Here is a 22,679-nt window from a genome sequence, read left to right as displayed (position 1 = left end):
GCCCAGGGTCTAGAGTGGCTGAGGCAGAAATGGAAGCAATGACAACAGTAATGGCACTGTTCCTCAGCACAGAGGTTCTAAAAGGACTTTGGTATTTCCTGCTCATTCCCAAAATACTCTGCATGAGCTAAGTTGGCTCTAGTTGATCAAATACCCTTGCTGTATCTAAGTTTACTTTCTGGGGACTTTTGAAATTTCTGTCTATTTTCCCCAGCATGAACATTAGCTGAAGTATCCCTGTCTTCCATTGCCCAAATACTGTAAGCTGGGTGTAAATGTGCTGCATGGATCAAACTGGTCCAAAACGCAAAGAAGGGTACTTCTGTCTTTAATGACTAAACCCCAACTTTCAGTCTAGTATGGAATATGATCAGAACTCTGCCCTAAGATCAAATATTACAACTGACCTGTAACAAAGGTTCATTAGCCTGTCCCTCAGTTAATAATACATACAGGAGATGAGATTCTATCTTCAGAAATCATCTGTCAGTGACAGTAGGCTTCTGCGTGGTGCAGACCGGTACCAGCTCTTTCACAGTCATCAGTCCTACAAGCAGGGTGCTGAGCTGGCATGCCTGCAGAGGTTGGCATTTTACCAGCCCCCCTCCTCCACTCAATACAGAAGCAGCAGTGACAGATGTTAACTCGAGAGAGAGAGAGGTGAAGGTTTGCAGCTGTTTGAGCTTTGTATATAGTCAGGGGCACTGTTTATAGTCATTTGAACAGTCGTTCCCAGTTTCCTCCTCCAAAAAGGCAGAAAGGCCAGCACAGCACCCCACATACAGCACAGGTGAGAGTGGCACAACTTCAGAATGGCTTGTACACAGCTAGCAGCATGCACACCACAATGCTGCAAACAAAACTGGAAGTTACCCAGGAAAACATGGGATCTATGCAAAAATAGTCCTGAAATACTCACAGTCACTCCAGGCAAGTCTCTTACATGGATTGCCAGTCATGACAGACCTCTTGATTGGCAGCTCCTCTTTGCTTTCTTCTTAAAAACCTGAGGAATTATTATGTTTTTTAAAAAAATAAAATACTGCCATGCACAGGTCAATATGAACTGGAGACCAGCCCCACAGGCCCAGCCAATAATAAACTGCAGAAGGCTGAGATTAAGATTTTCCTCCAGGAAAGCAGTATTATAAATGAAAAAGGATGGGTACTCCCCATGTCAAGAAAGGCTGAAGTCAGGTTTGACAGGGAGCCTTATACTGACAAATGGGAATGTGGGAAATTGGTAATACGGTTTCCCTTCCTTCCCTCTAAATTATCATAAAAAAAGAGCCAACAAGGAAGTTTCCGCACAGATACGCTAGAAAAATGAGTGTAGTGTTTTGGCCTGCTGTCAGCCAGTTGCATTATATTCTATTATTGCTTTGCATTATACCTTACCTTTGCTATAATCCAATTTATGACTAAACCTGGGAGTATCTGAGATGCAATTCTGTGAAGAGATTCATAACTTTGCCTATAAGACTACAAGATGAGTCACAAAGAAAAAAGAATTATGCATGTATACGTGTATGTGTATGTGGTATAAGGCCCAACTGTGAATAAAACACAATATATGCATAGAAAACAAGACACCAGATGAAGCAAGGCAGCATATATTGGCTGAGCGTGTCGCTTTCAGACATGGTGTTTTTCCATTTACTTGTTTTTTCTTTTAATAAATAAGGTGAATGTATGAGGGATATTTATGAATCACTAGCAGGCCAGCTGCTAGCTATTGTCACCAAGCAGTTTTTCCTACAGGAAAAGCAAAACCGGGATAAAATAACAAGCCAAAGACAAAAAAATAACTTAGCCTCCGCCCTCTTTCTTCACTGCAGAACTGAACATGCTATTTATTCCTCTCATATGGGTTTAAATACTCATATGGAAACATATAAACCATTCCAGTCTTTGACCTGCTCACACAGAAAGACACGAATAGTGTGAAAGGCAGGGAGGACTTTAAAAGAAAAAAAAAAAAGACTCTTTTCTTGCACCCTAACACCCCAGGCATTGCACAGAAGATGCCTTCCAGGACAATGACCCCTGATTAGGCTGGAGTTGGTGTCAGAGCAGTAAAAAGGAGCCCTTGTCGCAGGGGAGCCATGGCAGATGATGCCCATAGTGAATGGCCACAGCACACCACCAGGCTTGCGCCATTTCTCTCTCGCAGGCTGCAGAAACAGCGCCACAGCGCTCTCACGGTAAGAGCCGAGGCACACGTCGAGCAGCGGCCCGCATCAGAGAATGAATCCCAGGCGCCATCTCGTTTTCCAGATGCCCAGGGTGTGTGGCAACAGATTTTCCCCTTGCGTTAGCCTCCAGCACCACCCCCCAGCCACTTGAACAGCACCTGGCCGTGAAATGCTGGCACCCTATGAAAAGGAGCATTTGAAAGGAGACGAAGCGACCTCCAATGGAAACAGCGAGTTTACCTCAAGTCTTGGAAAAGAGAGTTCAAAACCGATGACAGCCGGGATAACCTTCAGCCCAAAGTCTGAATCAAAACAGGTTATTTTCGAAAGGTGAACGAGAGTTCATCTGGGCACCTCTACCCTTCCGCTCTGGCCAGCGCAAACAAGCGGCTAAAACCTTCGCCCACCGCACAGCTTCGGTTTTCCGCCGGCCTCGGCCACCCTCCCGGGAACGCCTCGGGAGAGCCCGCGGGCCTTCCAGGCCAAGAAGCCGCCCGAGGCCACCCGAAGCCCAGGTGAAGGGCGTGCGGAGGGAGGAGGTGGGCTGTCGCCTGCTGCGGAAACGGGGCGGCGGGTGTCACAGCGAAACCACAGTGGGGAAGAGGGGGGGAGGGCCAGGCAAGGCCTGACCGGCCACCGGGGCCGTCCGGGGTGAGGCACGGCCACGTCACTCGCCGGCGTTGGCAAGCGGTTGCTACGCGACGCCCTGGCGGCCGCCCCCACAGCCGCCACCTGAGGTAACCGACCCTGTCCCCACATACACCGCGTGGAAACGGGCGGGGAGGGGAAGCCGAGGCCTCTGGGGTGAAGGACTACGGCTCGGCGTCACTCCCCCGCCCCGAGCCCGCTCGCCAGCGCCGGGGCCGGGCAGCCCTCTGCCCTGCGGCGGGGCCCGGGGAGCCGCCGCTGCGGCGCTGGCGGCTGCGCCCCTGCCCCACCCCCCGTAGCGACCCGGGTGCGGAGCCGCCCCCGCCCCAGCGCGGCGGCCCCCGCCCGCCCTCACCTGCCGCCGGCCGCGCCGCCGCCGCCGCCCTCCCCTCCCGCCCTGAGCCGGCGTCGCCGCCGTCCCGCTGTTGACCTGGAAACCGCCCGGTTGCCACGGCACGGCCTCACCCTCACCCCACCCCCCCCTCCCGCCGGGCCCGCGCCCCAACCGAAAAGTGCAGGAGGAGGCACACGGGCGGAGGGGGGGGGTGGCCGGGGGCGGGGGGGATGCGGGATGCGGGGGGCGAGGGTCCGGCACCGGCACCGGACCGCTGTGCGGAGGTGCTGCCCCGAGCCGCGAACGCGGAGCAGCGTCGTTGTCGACAGACGCCCCAACAGCGACGCGCATTCATTTCTCTGGGAGCCAAAAGTACACGAGGCAGCTCGGGGGGGGGGGGGCACAGAAATCTATACATAGCGGGGTCCCGTCTTCTGGTCTCGGTAATTCTTAATTTAGGCTAAGCCATTCACAATGGTTGTACTACAAGCAGCCACGTGTCCTTTGTTTAAGTCAGAGGAACAAGGGACACTGCTGGGGAATTGCCATGCTCCTGGAGAAGCCTAACTAAAGATTATTCTAGTGTAGTTCAGTATACAAAAAGATGTGCGTCATAAACCTGAATTTGGTATTTAAAAGCTCCCGTTGATGTCAGACAGCCAGAACCCCTGGGTTGTATTGGCAGTATTTGGGCTGTAAATGTTTGTAAGCATAGTTTCCAGCTAAGAAACTGATAGTGCTGAGCTCTGCACTTTCTCTGTTTCGCTTTGGTTTACTACGCAATCACAAGGCAATAAAAGATCGGTCGCTTTATAGGATCAACGGTTCAGTCTTATCTGCATATTGATGTTCAGCTGGAAATAGACGCCCGCAGGCACGGATGGAGCATTGTGCGGCATGCCAAAGCATTGGCTTCAGCTCTCCGAGATGACTTGGTAAACAGTGATAGGAAAGAAAAGTTCCTTATAAGGCATGTGGTTGGGATGGGAACGTGGCTTTCTGGAGCTTCAGCTTCTCATGGAGCTGAAACCAAGGGTTTAAAGACTAGCCTAGGCATGGCAAGTCATTCGGGATTGCACAACTCTTCCCCTGAGGTGTAGAAAAGGCATATATTTCTCAGGCATGAAACAGTTTCCCATTATATCATTAAAAATAGTAGGTACTGAATGGTCCCTGGATCCTTTTGGACACGACAGCTGCCATAGCACAAGCTTCTTTAGAGACATGTATTTTTGGGGGGAGCTTTTAAAATTTCTCTTGAAAGTGCAAGTGCAATGGATTTATAAGTAGATGTCCCAAAATCAAACCAGTCAATTTCTTGATTTGTTTTGCTGCTTCCAGCAACCAAGTTTTTTTATCAAATGCCCAAAATACCTCACTCAGGTAGGTTTTTCTGCACTGTACAGAACAAGTCGTCTATTCTCATGCCTAAATGTCTGTAAATGTAGTAATTATGAGTTTTTAAAAAAAGTTATTATATGTGCTGTAACTTTCTATGCATAAAGTCTGCCAGAAACCTTCACTCTAGGCTTGGCTATGCTAAACAACAAGTGTTGCAAGAAAACATTCCTTCCAATGCTTTGAATTGCTGGGCTTGTACAACCGCCTGACAAGCCCAGGGGCAAAGGCTGGCAAATGCAAAGCTACTTCTAGCTCCCACAGGCTTCATGATGTACTGGCTGTCATCTCTTAGGTAAAGTTCTTAGGAAAATAAAATGCTCTCTGCACATCAAATAAACATTGTTCCTTGTTCACATGGGAGCCCAGCCTTGGCCACTGCCTGCCCTGCAACTTACATGGAAAACGAGGAATGTTTCTCCAGATGCTGCCTGCTGAATGAGGCAAGGCTGAGTAATAAAGGAGGTGGGGATCCAAGTAACTGGGAAGCGGGAATTCAGTCTTACAGGGATGATAAAAATAAATCTTGAGCTATTCTGTCATCTGACCTTTAGGCTGAATGACGAGGTGATATTGATGGGTGGAAAGCACGTTACTATGTCATTCATTAGAGAATGTATTGCAATGCAGGCCTGAGATTGCATTAGCAAGCATGACTTTGTCCTGACTCTAGAATATTTCACATATCAATAAATATATTTGATGACTTTCTCTTACGGCTAAAAATCAGCATTGTCGGCATTTCCCCTATATTGGTGCTTACAACATGAAACTGTTGACTTGAGTTTTATGATGATTCTTCTACCACCAAAATAAAAACATAATCCACTCTTTTTCTGTCTTGTGTTTTTTAAAAAAAAAAAAAAGCCTAACTCTTTAGCATATTCTCTTTTTTTTTTTTAGATAATTAAAACCACATTTAACAAAAAATTGCAAAATGTCTTTATCCATGCAAAATATTCATTGTACATGGTGCATCTAATCTAACTGCTGTTGAATTAAGAAAGAGACAGTCTGTTACAGGGATACATGGGATCAGTGAGTAAGGATACTTATGGCACTGATGCTTATGGCTATGCTAGTATGAAGCATGGAGCTTCACCAGGAAATTTAATATTGTCACGCATCCTGCCACAGTGTCATGCTTCCTGTTGACTCCCTCTCAAAGAGAGACAGGAATCAGTTGCAAGGGGTAAGGAAAAAAAACCAAAAGCAAGCCAGAACGAATCTGAGTTAATGATGTCCTTACTAGACACATTGTTTACAGTGATTGTCTAAAAAAAATGCATACGCCTAAAAAACAGTTTATCAGCACAGGCAGAATATAAAAAGCATAAAAAGAAAGTCAAAGAAGTGAAATATTTTAAATACTCCTGTCATGTGTATGTTTTTCTCACCCTTCAAGAGCCTCCTAAAAAAATTTCTTCATAGTATGTCTGCAAAAGTCAGAGGTAAATGAGCTAGCCGTGGAAGAGCTGACCCTGGATTCAGCAGCAGTACAGAAACATGAGTGGGGATTTTGCGTTTTCCTGCCTAGAAAGCAGGCAAATGAGGCAGGACAGAGCATCGGGCATTAGGAGTAGGATTGAGCATTGGGATTTAGAGCACGCTCAATCGCATGTGTCTGGCATTGCACTGTACATTTACCCAAAGAAAAGTATTTTGAGTTTCTAGACATTACTTCAATTGTTCCTTCAGTTTTTTAAGATATTCCTTAAGTTCTGTGTGTCAGATAATGTACAGGGCAGTGCTGTGCAGCCTAAAGCCTGTGACTGACTTACAGCCCATGCGCATCTTTGTCTAATGTGAACATGGAAAGAAGTCATCACACTTTTGGGTGAGGACATTGTAGAGGGGTGGCATGAAATGAAAAAATAGGCACTGTGTAGTGAGAGAGTGGAGGATGAAGGGAGGTGTGTGAAAGGGCGAATGGGGATGAACTAAAATGTTAGGGGGAAAGCTAGAAGCAGGAGGGGAGTTAAGGGGTATGTGATTGATGTGTGATGGCAGGGAGAAGCAAGAATTCAAGCTGTAGGAGCAGGATCCATATTAAAGATGTGGGTACACATAATAGGAAAATGGGGAAGGGCTGTACTGGCATGGTGGAAGTGATGTGTATAGGGGCTTTTTGTGCCTTGCCCCACAATCTGCGTATCAAATTGGATATGCTGGATAAACGGTGAGTCCCATTCTGTAGCAGCACTGGACTGGAGGAGGAAGGCATGGGAGTAGGAGGCTAATGTCACTCACCACACGTAAGTCTAACCAAACTGTAATAGCTGTAGGACTAAACTGTTAGCCATAGAATAATAATGAAAGGCTGGGCATCTGCTGTGAATGTCTAGTGCCCATGTTTAAAAATCTGGTTTCAGGCCTTGAGGAGAGAGAGTCATGTTTCCAGCTGAAGCCAGCAATCGGTTGTCTTCAACAGCCCACCTGTGTTTTTGAGTGGTGCACATCTTCTCTACATAGTCATCCTCTGCTGCTTCCCAAATCTGCCATGTGCAGTCTTGCAAGAAGGATGGTTGCTGAAGATGCACATACCATTCTGTGGCTGTTACTTTTTTCTCTTCTTTTTACTTTTCTTTAGTTCTGTACTTAACTAGAAGTATTTCCAAACTGACAGAAGTAAACAGAAAGTTCTCCGTCCCTGCAGATTTCTGTCTTCCAGTTACCACATGTAGGATGACCAGGTGCTAATGGAGGTCAGTTTGTCACTGAAGAAGCAATGCTACTTGGAACAGTGCATTAACAGATCAGTCAGAATTTAAAATAAAAAAAAAATATTAAAAAGATAGCAGTGCTCCATAACCTTCGTGTTTAAGACAGGCGCTGCACATCAAGGTTTGCCACTCCCTGGCACCCACACAGTGTTTGTGTCTTCTGGAATGGAGGATGGAAGATACAAATGCTGCTGATTCCCCACTGCCCTGGGGTGATACTGCCTTACTTGTATCACATGAATTTCTTTCCAGGTAGCCTGCTTGCACATGCACAAAAATATGCCAGCAGGCACCGTACCCATACTGGAGAGAATATACTGAAAGCAGAAGTATGAGGCATAAGCTGCATTGAAGCTGTCCTCCTCAGCAAATAAAGGAGAGGCTCTCACAGCTCTTTTTCTTCCTCAAGTCCATTGTCAGTGATGTGCTTCTTCCCCTTTACGGAAGTCACTGTTGTTTACACCTTGTCCTTGAACAAGGGCTTCTTTTTAAGGGGAGTGGAAAGAAGGGAACTGGTTTCTTATTCCAGTGAGGAATCATCTCATTTGCTGTGGTACCTCTCTCCATCATTTTCCCATCTCTGTCTTTCCATCACAGGATGATTCTAGTTAACATAAGCAGAAAGTCCGTGCCTGCTTCCACTAACATCTGCTGGCTAATATCCTTCAGGCTGTGAACCCCCAGGACAGGGCGTATCCACCCTGGAAGATCTGGAAAGTGCTTTGAACATCATGGGCACTGGTAGACTAGAAATGGTTTAGTGGTAAATGAGGAAAGCCAGAACAAGCAAAGAGGCTGGGAAGCATATAGAGCAAAAGTGAAGAAGTAAAGGGTTTTTTTTTTTCCGATGCAGGTACAACAGGCAAATGAAGGAGACTAAGCTAGCCATTAATAATTCTGGTTTAAAAGACAGAACAAAGGTCTTAAATGTGAGAACAGTGAGGGCCTGAAACAGACTTAAAGCTGGAGTATTGGTGGGATACAAACAGCTTAAAAGATAAAGGTTGATAATACAAAGTGATGGAGAAGGTCCTGCCCATTCATCTGTTCTTAGGAGTAGGAATGCAAAATTGCTAAATGCAAGATATAAAATGAATGAGGATAAAGAGGCATAAGTAGAGAGAGAGGAGGAGTAAGTGAAGGAATGAATGAATAGATTAATTTACACTGGAGAGAAATTTTCAATGGTGTATTTGAAATAAGAGCAAGTAAAACATGTATTAAAAATTGCTTTGGGTTCAAACACTTCCTTTACACCACCATGAGAACGCTGAATGCGGCAAGACGTTTGGGGCACAGCTCACATACACATAGTGACAGAAGTTTATACCGAAGATGCTTTGATTGAGTGCCAGAAGAGTTCAAAAATCTAACAAATATTCTGCAGAAATGTTTAAAAGCTAGTAAATAACTTAGCAAGCTGAATAAACTAGCATAAGCCAAAGCTAAAAGTTCATTCTTCCAAGGCAAGATGGAGAATGAACAGTTTCCTCCAGTAAGCGAAGGTTTGGCTTATCATAAGCACTAAGGAGCAACAGTGGTTAAGTCGTGCAGTGGTTTGTGGAAACCAACAGGTTCACTCTTGGTTCACTAATAAATGACAATTGTGAAAATAAAAGTCATTGAAAACACCAGCACCTGGTGTGAAAGGGTAGAGAGAGGTCTTGCATGACGAAGTCATCAAGATACATCAGAGTCCCTGGGATTCCAGCCAGGTTGAAGACTTTTTTTTTTTTAAATATATATATAGTATCTAGAGGCTGAATCCAACTCGAAAGACATTCATTTATAATGAAAACAGCCTTTATGAAAGTCAGGTTGTTTTATTTATAAATATGTAGAGCCACACTGTATCCACAGTAATCTAGCTATACCATGACCCTACCATTCATACTCAAATCAAACCATCAATGCATGCACAAGGAATTCTGACATTGCATTTTATTTTCTTAAGTGCTTGCCAGGGTGTTACATGTAGTTCTGTCGTGTTGTCTGCCTTCTACAGAGAAATATGAATTCACTAGAAATCCTTGTTAGAGTGACTAAGCCTACGAGAGCAGGGAATGTTGGGAATGCCAGAAAAAAGACCACTAATTGTTAAATATTCTGTTAAGAAGTTGCCCATCTTGTATAGCAGATAACAGAGGAACTTCACTGCAACAGCAAATCAAAGTGGGTATGTCGAGATTTCTAATCAAGCCTAGACAAGAGATACTGTAATATTATTGCATTACTGCCAACACTATAGCAAGGGTGGGGTAAGACAGGCACCAACTGAGGAAGATAAGCCCAAGTCCCTGAAGCAATGGCTGCTGCAGGTGGAGGTGAAGTGAGGGTGAGCAGGAGGCAGCTGCAGATGGAAGCAAGCAGAGCAGAGACAGAGGAGGGGAATCCAGAGGAACAGGAGCTGCCCCAAAATATCCCGCTACTGTTCTGCAAAGTATATAGTATTATGTAATAGTAAATTCAACTCTTTAATGTACAATGAAAAGCCCACATCAGTACGCTGCTTCAGTATAGACCAAGTTGAGTATTTTACTGTGGACAACTGTGAAAGCAGCTTTTTCCATCTTAGGTGAAGTTGATCTGGACTTGTCTGTTCTTCAACCGTTAAGCAAAGGGCAGTGCCTCAGGTTGAAAAATTAAGTTAACAGTATTACTTTCTTTCAGGTAGAGTGTAGTATCATGGTGTTATCAAAAGGGATTATCAGAGATGAGAATTGCAGGTGGCATGCTGCTGGTCACATAAGCCCACAGAAAGGGATTTGCCTCATGTGACTTCAGTCATCTATGAAATGGGTGGTTAATCAAAGCTAGTCACCTGCCCTCCTCAATGAGCCAGTGGAGAGAGATGGGTAGCCATCTCCCCGTATCCACGTATACTCTGGCTGCCCAGGCTAGGCATGCCAGCTTGCACCTCCGCCGAGTAGGAAACCTTTGCAGTCTCTCCAACTTTAGAAATGATGTGAATGATGGGTAGGTGTCGTCCTGCCAGTGGGCTCTGACCTGTGTGAGTGGCCAAGACAGACACACCTTCATGTGTCTCAGTGAGATAGGACACGGTTTTCAGATGCAGAAGTCTGTGCTCCAGCAGCAAGAGAGCTCGCCGTTTGCTGCGTTCCACCATTCACGTCTGCACCAACCCTCCATAAGGCAGCAGGGGAAATGGGACCAAGAGTGTGGGTGAGGGCCCCGCAGCTCTGCTGAACCCGAGCTGCTGGGGATTATGTGCCAAAAGCAAAGGTCTCAAAGCTGACTCCTAAATCTTAAGCTGAGATTGCAAGGCTGGCTGTTAAAAGGGATAAAAAAGATTTGTTTCCACTTGTAAATGCAGCATCAGTCCAACAACAATCACTGAGATGATAAATATCAATCCTGAAAGCAACATTTATTCTCAAGTCACTGTGTTTATACCTGTGTCTTGAACAATAACTGAATTACTCTACATTCATTCATGCTAAGGGTTATTTGGCCAAAAGAAATATATCATAGATCACAAGTCTTTACCCAGCAGGATGTACACACACTGGACAGTTATTTTGTACAGAAAAAATATATAGGGTATAATTTGCAAAATGTAGAAGAATATTTAAGGATTGGCTTTCTCTTCATTGGCAGAGTAACTCACATTATATGAGTTACATCAGGTTCTACAGGAGACATTAAACCTATTAATGTTATATTTTAAAATATTTTACTGCTTTTTAAGAGTATAAAATAGATTTGGTATGATAAAATTCTGCACAACATTTTGATAATACAGGAAAAGAAATCCGTCCAGCAACTAGGACATGTTTTTCACCTTTTAGTTTTCATATATTTTCACATTACATTTGTGATGAACATGTTGCTTAGAATACTTTTAAGCAGGACTTTGTGTTTAAATAACTTCAGTTCTCTCCTCACTTTGAAGCATTTTAAAATATTTTACTACCACTGAGCTCCTTCAGAAGAGATCAGTAACCTCAGTCTAAGCACAATTCTAAAGTCTGAATAACTCTTTACAGCGTATTTTCATAAATACTCTACAAAGTTATGAAATAATTCATAGATAACAACTTTCATGAAGTGCTTGCTGACATTTTAATCCCAAGTTGTCACTATGGGCAGGACATGCCTCTCGGAGATAGCGCAATTGGGACACTGCCCGGGTGATTTATAACTTGGCCCTGGTTCCTCCTGCTGGGATTGTCATATGATGTTTGTGCAAAGGACAGTGATACACATCATTCTGTAGTAACCACCAAAGAAGCTGTATTTAGTGACATCTGCACCCATGGTTCTCCAGGTGAGGGTTTTGAGTGCACGAGGGTTCAGAACAAGGAAAGAGCCAGAGAACTGATGCTGGAGGGGATGTTTTATATATATCATCAGGGAACTGCATTTTGTAAGGGTGTTGAAAGGTGATTAATAGCATTAAGGCAAAAAAAAGAGATGACTTATTAGGTACTGATCACGGAACCTGCCAACTAGGCTTTTCTTTTTAATCAGTGCCTTTTGTTTCCTTCCACCCTGGCTGCCAGCTTCATCCTGCGGAGCAGGAGCCGGGGTATCTGCTCATGGCTGTCTCGCTGCATGGCTGGCAGGAGGTGCTGATAGTGAGCTGAAACCAATTCACACCCTGCTTTTGGAAACCAGATGCATGGATGTAATTATGCTAATCAGTGGAGTTATGCCCATCCCACTTTTCCCATCACTTCCAGCTGCAGTACTTTTTATTGTAATTGAAGTAGTATTATGTCACGTTAATTTTAATTTTCCATAATACCCCCCACAGTTGGTGTGTGTCTTCATAACTCAAGGCCCATTTTACAGGTGACTCATGTAATAGACAAAGTTATTAATTTATTATAAGACTGCCTGCAATCCCAATTTTTACAGTGTTCCTACATTGCTCACAGACTTAAAATCTGGAGCCACTCATATTACTCATTAGTTGAGCAAAATAATTGGAAGCGTTAGTATAACTATTGTTTTATAGGGCCCCAGGCCATGGCATTGCATGCTGGATAGTCAGAGGAGCCTCTTGTCCCATCTGGGTGGCTCCGAGCTTCCCAGCTAGCCTTTGTCTGGGCCAGGAAGCACCTTTCTTCATGAGCAGTCCCACAGGCTGCCGTGGAGCGACTCTGAGGTACACCTCCATGCCACATGAGTCAGGACACCAGAACGTGCCCCTTAGGTGCTAATTAAAGTCCACTTCATGCACAGGAATATACTTCCAATTAACATAGCAGCTCTGGAATGCATTGTGGGATGTGGACAAGAGCAGAAGCTATTGCAGAAAAAAAGTAATTGGAGCGTTTAAATGACAGGGCCCTCGTGATTAGCCTGTCATTGTATGAATTATCCCACAATAACCCAGCTTCAGGTTCCAAAACAGATGCTCACATGAAGGTTCTTCCAGGACTTCCAAGAGCTAGGCTTCTCAGCAGTCCAGAAATCTAAGGCAATCAGGCTTCTTCGGTGTCCTCGTTCTTGAGTTTTCCACGTCACAGCATGGTCAAAAGCCAGAGCTATTGACTGTACAAAGATCTTAAGGAAGAATTTGTAAAGGACAAACAAATATGTCATTCAGAATGCTGTCCTGGAAAAAAATCCAAAAATCTCCTTCCATGGGAAATCTCCAAGTTATTTTTTTGTTTTGGAATGACTTTTTATTTTGGAATTTCACTTGGAATAGAGATTCAAAGAGTCTGCCAATTCAAGTCTCAGTTGTGTTTCAGCTGTTACTCATCCATAAATTTAATAACTTTACGTCCTGTTTCTTAATTCACAGAATCACAGAATCACAAATGGTAGGGGTTGGAAGGGACCTTGAAAGATCATCTAGTCCAACCCCCCTGCCAGAGCAAGACCACCTAGAGTAGGTCACACAGGAATGCGTCCAGGCGGGTTTTGAATGGCTCCAGAGAAGGAGACCCCACAACCTCTCTGGGCAGCCTGTTCCAGTGCTCTGTCACCCTCACCGTGAAAAAGTTTTTCCTTATGTTAATGTGGAACCTCCTATGCAACGGGTGCCCCTTGTCCTGTCATTGGCCATCACCGAGAACAGCCCGGCTCCATCCTCCTGACACTTGTCCTTTACATATTTATAAACATTGATGAGGTCACCCCTCAGTCTCTTCTTCTCCAAGCTAAAGAGACCAAGCTCCCTCAGCCTTTCATCGTAAGGGAGATGTTCCACCCCCTTAATCACTTTTGTGGCTCTGCGCTGGACCCTTTCAAGCAGTTCCCTGTCCTTCTTGAACTGAGGGGCCCAGAACTGGACAGAATCATTACCCTTCCTCATCCTTCCTTAAATACTATCCAAAGCACTATTCAGGAGAGAAATAAGGAGAAGGAGAGAGTCTATCTGAAAGACTGCTGAAGGCCAGAATGCTTATTTTTCTACAGAGAGCTAGTATATTTTGCTTTTTGTTCTGCTTTGCTTAAGGAAGTACTGTAACAAGCCCTTCCACCATTTTGCACCTAAAAGCTGTGAATCCTGTGTCAAAGATCCACAAGAAAACCTGTGCCATCAAGTGGTCCCCAGTGTGCCCAGGACGTTTGCAAGCAATAAACTCTTCAGTGGTCTTGCAATATAAAGCTGCAATTGCACACTGTCCATGGTTTGTGGTCTGTGCCAGCAAAATAAAGGGTCTCAACACCAAAGAAGGTTTTAAGGTTTGCCATTAGCCATAGAAGCAAGGACAAAAAGCAGTTTAAGACATAGCCAGCTAGCAAAAGGGAGCTGGCACTTACAGTTCATATCCTTCTGCTAAATCATTGACTTTTACAAGTATTTAAGTAAGCACATGGTGACAGGTACACAACAACTTTTGAGTATCTTTGTGTTTCTGATATTGTCATCATGTGACAATAGTAAACCTAGAAAATGCTGTTGCCTCCAACAGCAAACAAGGAGCTCTTTGAATAAGCTGCTACAGAAAGCCCTGCTCTCCCTTTTTCAACTTCTTGGTAAACAGTCCTCCCAAAGACTCCATCAGCCTTCCCCTTTCAGGTCTTTCCAGAGCAGACTTGAAGAAACAGAACAAACCTCACTGCTCTAACAGTCCCCATTCCACTTTTGGCCACAAAGTATAAACAAGCAGCACCGGAATCTTGCCAAAAAGTAGCTGGTTTTGAAAAATATCAGCATCCTGGAAACCAGAAGCCAGGATGACCCAGTCTTTAGCGTTGGTTAAACATGTTGAACTGAGGGATTACAACTGATGGGCTGAATGAGAACAGCCCATGAGCCCAAAACGCACATTTTGCCCCCTCTGCAGCCCACATACTTGGATGGATTTGCATGTGTAGCAAGAAAAAGAGTATTATTTTGCCCTGCTCCAACAGAGTCTTCTCTTTCAGTTATTTTGATACTACATTTGCTTTGCTTTACCTTGTCCTGTGATTTCCATCACTCTGAAGAAATTCATACTTGGAATACACAACTGTATCATTGGAATTTTTTGGGAAAGGAAGAGATTGAGGCAGCTGGCAGAGGAGGGCTAATGTTTTTGGCAGACAGAAAAGCGCAGAAGTCAGCACATCTTATTAGCACCTTCAGGTACTTCACTATTGACATGCAGGAAAGAGCATGCTTCATTTCTTCCTCCCTGTTTTTAATTGTTATTCAGTAAAATATTCTTGTAATAACAAAAAAGGCCCTCAGCATATGCTTCACTAAGTGTATACATGAATCATTTCAGCACACACATAAAAACTTTCCAGATAGAGATGGACTTTTCTTCAACAGGTCTGTGAGAGGAAGAAAAAGTTCCTGTAATTCCATACATGAAACTTAGTTAGTCTGAAAATACAACCTGGAGTGACAATAAGGATTTCCCTGTCTCCAAAAGGAACTCAGACTTTCTCCACAGAGTTTTTCACACCCTCTTCCTTTTAGAGTCAGTCCCAGTGTCTGTAAGTGTAAATGTTTAACCTGTCAATATATAGTAGTGATAAACAATTGACTTTATAATTTAGTTGGTAATAAACAATGAAAACTGAGCCTTTCACTTTTCCTAATTTACCTTTTGGTGGGTCAACTGCTAAGCGCGAGCATTCATTCTAGGCATGCAAAAAGCAACAACTGAGAGTGTGTTATTTTTCTGGTTGAAGATTAACTCAGTCATAATCTCTTTCTTCCCTGAGAGAAATAGCTTTCAGACTTTTGAAAACATGCAAAATAAAGCTCAGCAGCTATTCTTCTATATGAACACCTGCTTTACTTTTCCTGAAGCTAAAGATTATTTTGCTCTGTAAGAAAGCATTCTCTGTTGTGACAGCCATATATATATATAGCACTTAAATAATTTTCATTTGATTTAATTTTGATTTTATTTGATTACTGAAATAAAAATTTGAATAATTGTTGTCTTCTTCATTGCATGTTGTCCTTTCTCACAGATATGTTTGGTAAATGTATAAATATGCTGTAGTTTAAAAAATAACAGAAAAGCAGGCTATAACTTCATACTTCTGCATATATAAAAATAACATTATATGCATGGCCTGGTGTATAGCTTGGCTGGCGCTAACGTTCAAAAAAAACCAGTACACAGACACACGTGATGTACATGCAGGTGCAATTCAGACATCATTTTTCAGCTCATTGTTGACACCACATAGGAAGGAAAAGAAAGAGCATGAGGGCATTTCTATGCAGATCACCCAATCCCTCTGTGTTTCTCAGTCCTTCTCACTAACACAGAATAAAATACACATTCATCTCAGGCTGATGTCAGATTTACTCTCCAGTTAATATTTGCAAAGCACAGTGAAATGGAATATGCTAGGCTAGGGAACTGTAAAATATTCTTATTTATTCATTACCACATCTGTGGCAGCCTTTTAAAAAACTATTCATCAAATTACACATTTATAATTAAATGGTTATTAATTACAATTCTCTTGTTATGTTTTTGTAGAAATGTGAAAAAAAGTCTTATTTTTTATTACTTCCTTTTCCATTGGTGTTAATATTAATGGTTTTCTTATGCTATTGCTCTCTCTCATCTCCGTATACTCAGTAAAACTAACATAAAAATGCATAGCTCTGGGAATTAATATTGGTAACTAAGTCACAATAAAAGCACTTCTCAGGCAAAACTTTAAGGAGCACAGTAATAGGTTCATTTAGCAAATACCTTCCCAGTATTTATTTAGATGTTATTATATTTCTAAGCTAGCTGAAATTCACTTGTGTGCTCTTTGCTGCTGCCCCTTTTGATTTTTTTAATGGTGCATGCTCAATCTATCAGACCTATAGAAGTGCTAAAAGGAAGCTTTAGAAGAGGTTAACATCTGAGAATGAATAATCTAACTATTACAAACACATGATGCATGTGATCTACTCCGGAAAACCTGCCTAGTTGATCAGTCTGCTGAAAAACATGTGAAAACATAAATGGGAGTGACCACCAGCATCCCTGTGATGGAATAAAAGCGATAAGATGTGTAAGAGTCTGCTCTGAGGTAAGGCATTGTGTTTGGAAGATGATTCCTGGTTTACTTTTGAGAGGGGAAGCTGGGTCCACAGCCCGTTTCATTATACTGTAGGAGTAGTTGGCCCCTCTTTATTCTTTACAGTTTGTCTTCTACCACCATCAGTTTCATGACTGGAGGGCTGTAGGAACTGCATTCATTTCTGAGACACTGCTGAGGGCAGGCAACAATGAGGGCTGATAGAAACAGCTGGAGAAAATGGCCAATGTAGCAATTTAATAGATTTTAAATAAAAAATAACATGGCACTTAAGAGCTCTGGCTCTTGCCAACTAGTGAAAGTGTAAGGTGATTACAGCTGTGTTATGGCAGAGGTCTTCCCCTCTCAGTACTCCCATTCAGCACTTTCACATACCTGCAGAGCTGCACAAATTACCATCCTTTCCTAGGAAATCCCTTTCATTTGCATTGAATTAGGTCATTGCCCACTTGCCTTCCCCACAAGCGCAAGAAGATGCTTAGAAAAAGAGAGAGGACGCTTCCCATTTCCCAAAGAAGCAGAGGTAGGCAAGCAAAACATCTGAGAAATTACACTAAGCATAAAACAATCCTGCTCTTCTTCTTTTAACATGTTTTCTTATTCCCACTGATCTGCGCTGCTGCTCAAAAGATAATCCCGCTCAGTATAGAGAACCAATCGAAGACAACAAAATGCATACAACTGCATATTAAAAATGACAGGCAGAGCAAATTAAGCCATAATTAAAGTACAGTATAGCCTCACAAAGGTGGCTTCATACGTTAATACAGGTGGATGAGCATCTATGGCAGAGGCTGCTCGCACCCCTCTGCCGCCAGCTGGCACCAGGCGCCTCTGCCACCTGCCAAAGCCCTGGGTGTTGAGGCAGTGTCAGAGGCAGGAGCACAGGGCTCCCAAGTAACACTTAGCTCCTAATCTTGCCAAAGTTCTTTACAAACATGAAGCTAATCTCACAGCACTGTGGGGAGGTAGGTGTTACCTCCTTCTGCCCAAAGTCAAACGACTTGTGTAGCCCCATGTGGAGTCACCAGGGCGGGGCCAGAGAGAGAATACAAAAATAGCTGATTGTTCACCTTATCCTAATTGCTCCCTATTGAAACCATCCCTAACAGCAGACCCCATTTCTTTCCTCAAAAACTGAATGGCAAAATTTGCCATGAACGCCAGACAGTGCCTTAAACGCAGCCCCTTCAATCCAACATCTAGCTTTTAAGGATTATTTTATTGCCAATCAGGGCTTGTTGCCTACTGTGGCTTCAACCAAGCTTTCCATCTTAGATTGTACAACTGGATTAATGTGACTATCCGAAACCGGCAGTGGCACAAGCTAGTTTTAAAAATCAGAAAAATCTAGCTATTTTTTTTAGCTATTTTTGCCAAGCTGCGAATAAAGTCCACCAGCAGCAAAATGGCTGCTTATGCAACCAGCCTCAGTTAACTGGGGTTGAGTGTACATATTATTATTTTTAAATATTTAATTAATGTTTATAAGAACTCCCACAGGTTCTTAACACTCTACGTTGCACTTGAGTTGCCTTTCGTAAATGAGACTCTAAAAGAACAAGCCCTGTACCCATTTTGGAAAGGGGGAGACTGTTAAACGTCAAAAAGCCTGTATCATAGTTTGTTACGCTTTCAGTGTAGCTCCTGTTTTACAAGTCCCTCCTTCAAGCTGTTAAGTAGCAGCTGTTTTCTTACAGGCACTACTGAGGGACTTGAAAACGCCTTACAGGAAGATGAGATGGCTTCCTCCATGCAGAAGAGGATGCCACAGAGGAACGTGTTATGCAGGGAAAGGAGAGAATAAGGTATCATCATAGATATGACAGATAAAAGGGCTGCAAGAAATTTAACCTGTTGGCATGAAATTTTAATCTTCCTGACAGGCGTTTGCCTAGTAATAAATGAAGATTTGTTGATTTTCAGTTCAGTTTGGAGTTGGCGAGCTCTTCTTAACACAGCTTTTGGACTTGCTTGAATTAACGCATTCCCAGCCCAGTAGCTGTAGCTGAAGCAGAAAATATCTCTGGGAAAAGTCTTTCATTTGGATTTTGAAGTTACTTGTGAAGGAGAAGCAATCTTTGGCAAATTGTCCAGGGGTTATTTTCCTTCCCAGTTAAGACTGTTTAAAAGATCTGAGAAGCTTGTGTCACCCTTTAAACTTGTTTTTCATACTGCGTCCTCCTTCTTGCTTATTACTCTAATGACATTTTCATAAACCTTGCATTTCTGTCTGCATATGCTCAGCCTGTAAAGACCTGTGCTGCATGAACTACGCAACTGTCATAAATGACAGGACAGCAGCGATAACATCAGGCTCCGCATACAGAGTCCTATTTTAAAACTTTTGCTTTGTTGAGAGGGGAGAGGGTTTCCTGTGAGTATAATGAAGTGGTGGTTGGCTGCGTGCTACAAATAATTTCTCATGCAAATTTTACCCAAGGTCGTGCTTAAGGTTCTTTTATAGCCCTGAATGGAGAAAATACAGTCAGCTGTATAGGGACAGTAGTTCATTATAAATAAATAAATAAATAAATAAATAAAATATATGTGATATATCATCTTCATGACAAAAAGGGTAAAATAACTTTCTCCAAAGAAATAGGCATATGCAAATAATGCACCAACTGCAACTTGTGCAACACAGCTCTAATCCATGTAATCCAGGATCTATAGGAATCTGAGGGAACCTCCCTATAGCCATCGGTGCACACTGGGCCAGGCTCAGGGGTTTCTGACCAGCAGCTACTGAGAACCTCAACTCTAATCCTGCTCCCCTACGGCAAGAGAACAAAATTTCTGTAGTTTACTATAGCGCAGCAGTGAGATGTTCTTGCCTCAAAGTCCTGCAAAAAGCTTCCCCAGACCTTATTATACCACTCAAGAAACAGTGGGAAACAATACTCTAAAATAACATTTAATTTCATCATTGAATCTTTCTGATAAATGCAATGAGGATTCAGTCATTCATTATTTACTCAGAAGTGGATTAAAATGTGCCCACCACTGAAATGAAAACAAAGCTTTTAAGCTAATGCCAGTAATAAACAGTCCAGTCATTTCTTTCAGGTCTGAAAACATATGTGCTGCAGTCAAAAAAATTATTATGAAAGTTAATTAGCTCAGTACAGTTAATTGATAGTTCTGTCATGTCTTTAGAATTTAAATTCTGTAATTTTAAGTCATAAATTAAATAAAATTAAGAAACATATTTTAGTTCTTAATCGTATTAAACATGCACTGTATTTTAAGCACGAGGGAGCCTGAAATTCACAGTAGACATATAATGAATAATCATATCTGGAAGATATAATTTGTCATAGACACAGAAAGAGCTTGGTAAAAACCAAGCCTGACAAGTTAATTAAATAAGTCTGAATATACTGCATGGTAAGAATATTTGCCAGATTTTACCTATTGGTTTTTGTGCTCTAAAATTTATTTTGGCATACAGAAAAAAAAATGAGATAAATAAGAAAATCTGCAGCTTATAGAATTACAAATCTTCACAAAAAATGTATTTAAATATTTAGTACCTACTGGATGCAATTCTTCATGCTTTTTATATAAAATTTCCTTCTCAGAAAACTCAGCCAATATTTAAAAGCATATGTTCATAAATGGCTTGGCCTTAAAACCCTTTAACCCGATGAGTCATTCCAGATCATGCTAAAGCTTACTCATGAGGAAGAATGTAGTTTTTGGATCCTTGGCTTCTGACCTCACAAAGTATGATGCAAACTTTACTACCACAATTTAGAAAACTAAGTGCAGTATCAGGGTGCTGGAATCTCTTGCTGGAAGAGACAGAGCTCTTGTGTTCCTTCATGCGTAGCTCCCACTCCCTGCTGACCACCTCCATCCACATGAAAAGCTGCTGAAGTGGATCAAGCGCTTGCAAGACCCATCCATAAGCGTGCTGTCTCCTAAAGGGCCTAGTCTGGCAGCATGACGAGTCTTCTCCAAACCGGCTACATACCTCCAAACTTTCATTAATGTTTTTTTTTAGAGGGTTGGCATTGCCAGCAACTGCCCTCCAAAAACTGAAATCCTTGCCTTCACAAAGATGTGTACGTCTTTCTCCCCCTCCCTCTATACAGATAGACACATGGACACACCCATCCATACCATATATACATACACCTATGGGTGTATGGGTGTATGCATGTGTATGTATATACACATTAAAGGTGGGTTTGTTTGCTTTCTCTTTTTTCAGGCTTCAGGAAGCCTGCAGTTTCAAATACTTTCATGATGGCTGCCTACACCATCCTTTGACAGCAGGGGAAGGACAAGAGGGAAGAATCTCATAAAATCCCATGACCCAGGAAGCTGGGATTCAAGATAAAACCTTCTCACTCATAAAGAACCTGTGAACATTGGCAGTGACTGAACCAAGCCCACAGCACAAGTCAGCAATGCTTATACGGTTTCCCATTTTGAACTTTTATATTTTGAGGTATATTTTTGCTACTACAAAAGAGCAGCTAATAAGAAACTTGGTATTTCTGTGACATTAAGAAACTGTCATCATTTCAGTATTATTGATCTTTCAGAGTAATAACTGACTGCCCACTATTTCACTGAAAATAAATGCGATTGCAGGTAAAGGTTTGACCCCTGGCTGGTGGTTTGTTGCCGGACAGCAAAAGGTATATTTTGTAGGCGTTGTCCCAAGTCAATCTCCTGACACCAGAGCACAATGTCTCTAGTAGAGAGGCCATAAAAATCTCCCTGCAGCTGTTGTCTTTACAGTGGATCCTGTCCACATCTCCCTCCCAGCACGGAGAGTGTAACAGAAGATATATTGCAGCTTGGGATGCTCTATTCTAGAGATAATTTCTCTGCTGGGAACAAAGCTGACAGTGAATTCCAACTCCTTCTCGTGTTTTTTCCTTCTAATAGCTCCCTGACTGCAGATGAGGGCTCTTCCTCCTGTTTCAGAGGAGAGGCTACAATGCTGGGGAGATGAGTGGTACTTTCTCTGCTCACACACATGCTCCCAAGGCAGAGCGTTTCCCCTGTTCTGCCATCACTGTAACAACTAGGGGCTGCATTAGTAAATAAAGCAAGTGCTGAGCCTGGAATGGGAGGTTAACATCCTGCTGGAAAGTCAGCAGTTTTAGTCATGGTGTAAGATCTCCCAGCATTCTTTTCTGAAACCTGATCCCGGAGAGAACAGCTTCCAGAGCTGAAGAGATGCCAGGCAATGAGCTACAGCCCCGGCCTTCCTGAAATGTAGCCCTCCCCAGCATTTGTAAGCTGTCAAGTTGTCCACAGTCCTCATGTATGTGAAATACATCCTTAAGCCATGACTTTTCTCCTGTGGTTCAAAGCCATGTTTTCCTGTGGCTCTGAGTGCTTTAACCATTTGCAACATTGGGATACAGGTCCAAACAAAATAATTTTATATCGACTTCCCTGTTTTTAGAGGATAGTTTATGTCCTGCTTGGCTGAGTGAATGGAAATGCTTGGGAATTACACCCAACCAACTGCATGCTACAGCTAAATCTGGGCAATCACACGATTATGAGCGTAATCAGGACCATACATCTGAAGGGTGTCTTCAGCAGTTTCCGGGAAGTTTGGATCTGTCACAAGAGTTGCAAAATTTAAAAAAACTGAGTAGTCTTTCTGTTCAAACCTGTCATTACATACACTAGGAATGTTTCTAGCTAAATAAATCTATAAACCTTCCAGATTTTGGACCTAGGGGCAGGGGAGAAGGGAGAGAGAGGACTTCACCTTGGCAACGTGGGCATTTAGACTTTTACCAGCGTTAATCTGATTCCCAAAGAAACTGTAGTCTAAATCATAAATCAACTAAAGTAAATGAAGTAACTTTCGTAAGAGATTCCGGTGCTGGAATGTTCAGTCTGTGTAGACTTTGGGATGGATGTACCATGTTTAAG

The 22,679-nt window shown here is 42.9% G+C and overlaps 1 protein-coding gene across 1 annotated transcript in view; it reads right to left on the bottom strand.

Moving 5' to 3' along the window:
* The window catches only part of VWA3B (von Willebrand factor A domain containing 3B), an 84,411-nt gene extending 82,146 nt beyond the window's left edge, over window positions 1-2,265 (bottom strand). The window contains exon 1 of the mRNA XM_086481929.1: window positions 2,204-2,265. Within this exon, the coding sequence (XP_086338055.1) occupies window positions 2,204-2,265 (62 nt within the window). The remainder of the gene's footprint in view (window positions 1-2,203) is intronic.
* Between the last annotated feature and the right edge of the window lie 20,414 nt (window positions 2,266-22,679).

Source organism: Leptosomus discolor, chromosome 1 (assembly GCF_034619465.1).
Source record: "Leptosomus discolor isolate bLepDis1 chromosome 1, bLepDis1.hap2, whole genome shotgun sequence".
In the NCBI taxonomy this organism is placed as follows: Eukaryota; Metazoa; Chordata; class Aves; order Leptosomiformes; family Leptosomidae; genus Leptosomus; species Leptosomus discolor.
Note: the sequence above shows the minus strand (reverse complement) of the source record. Positions and strands in the feature narration are given on the sequence as shown.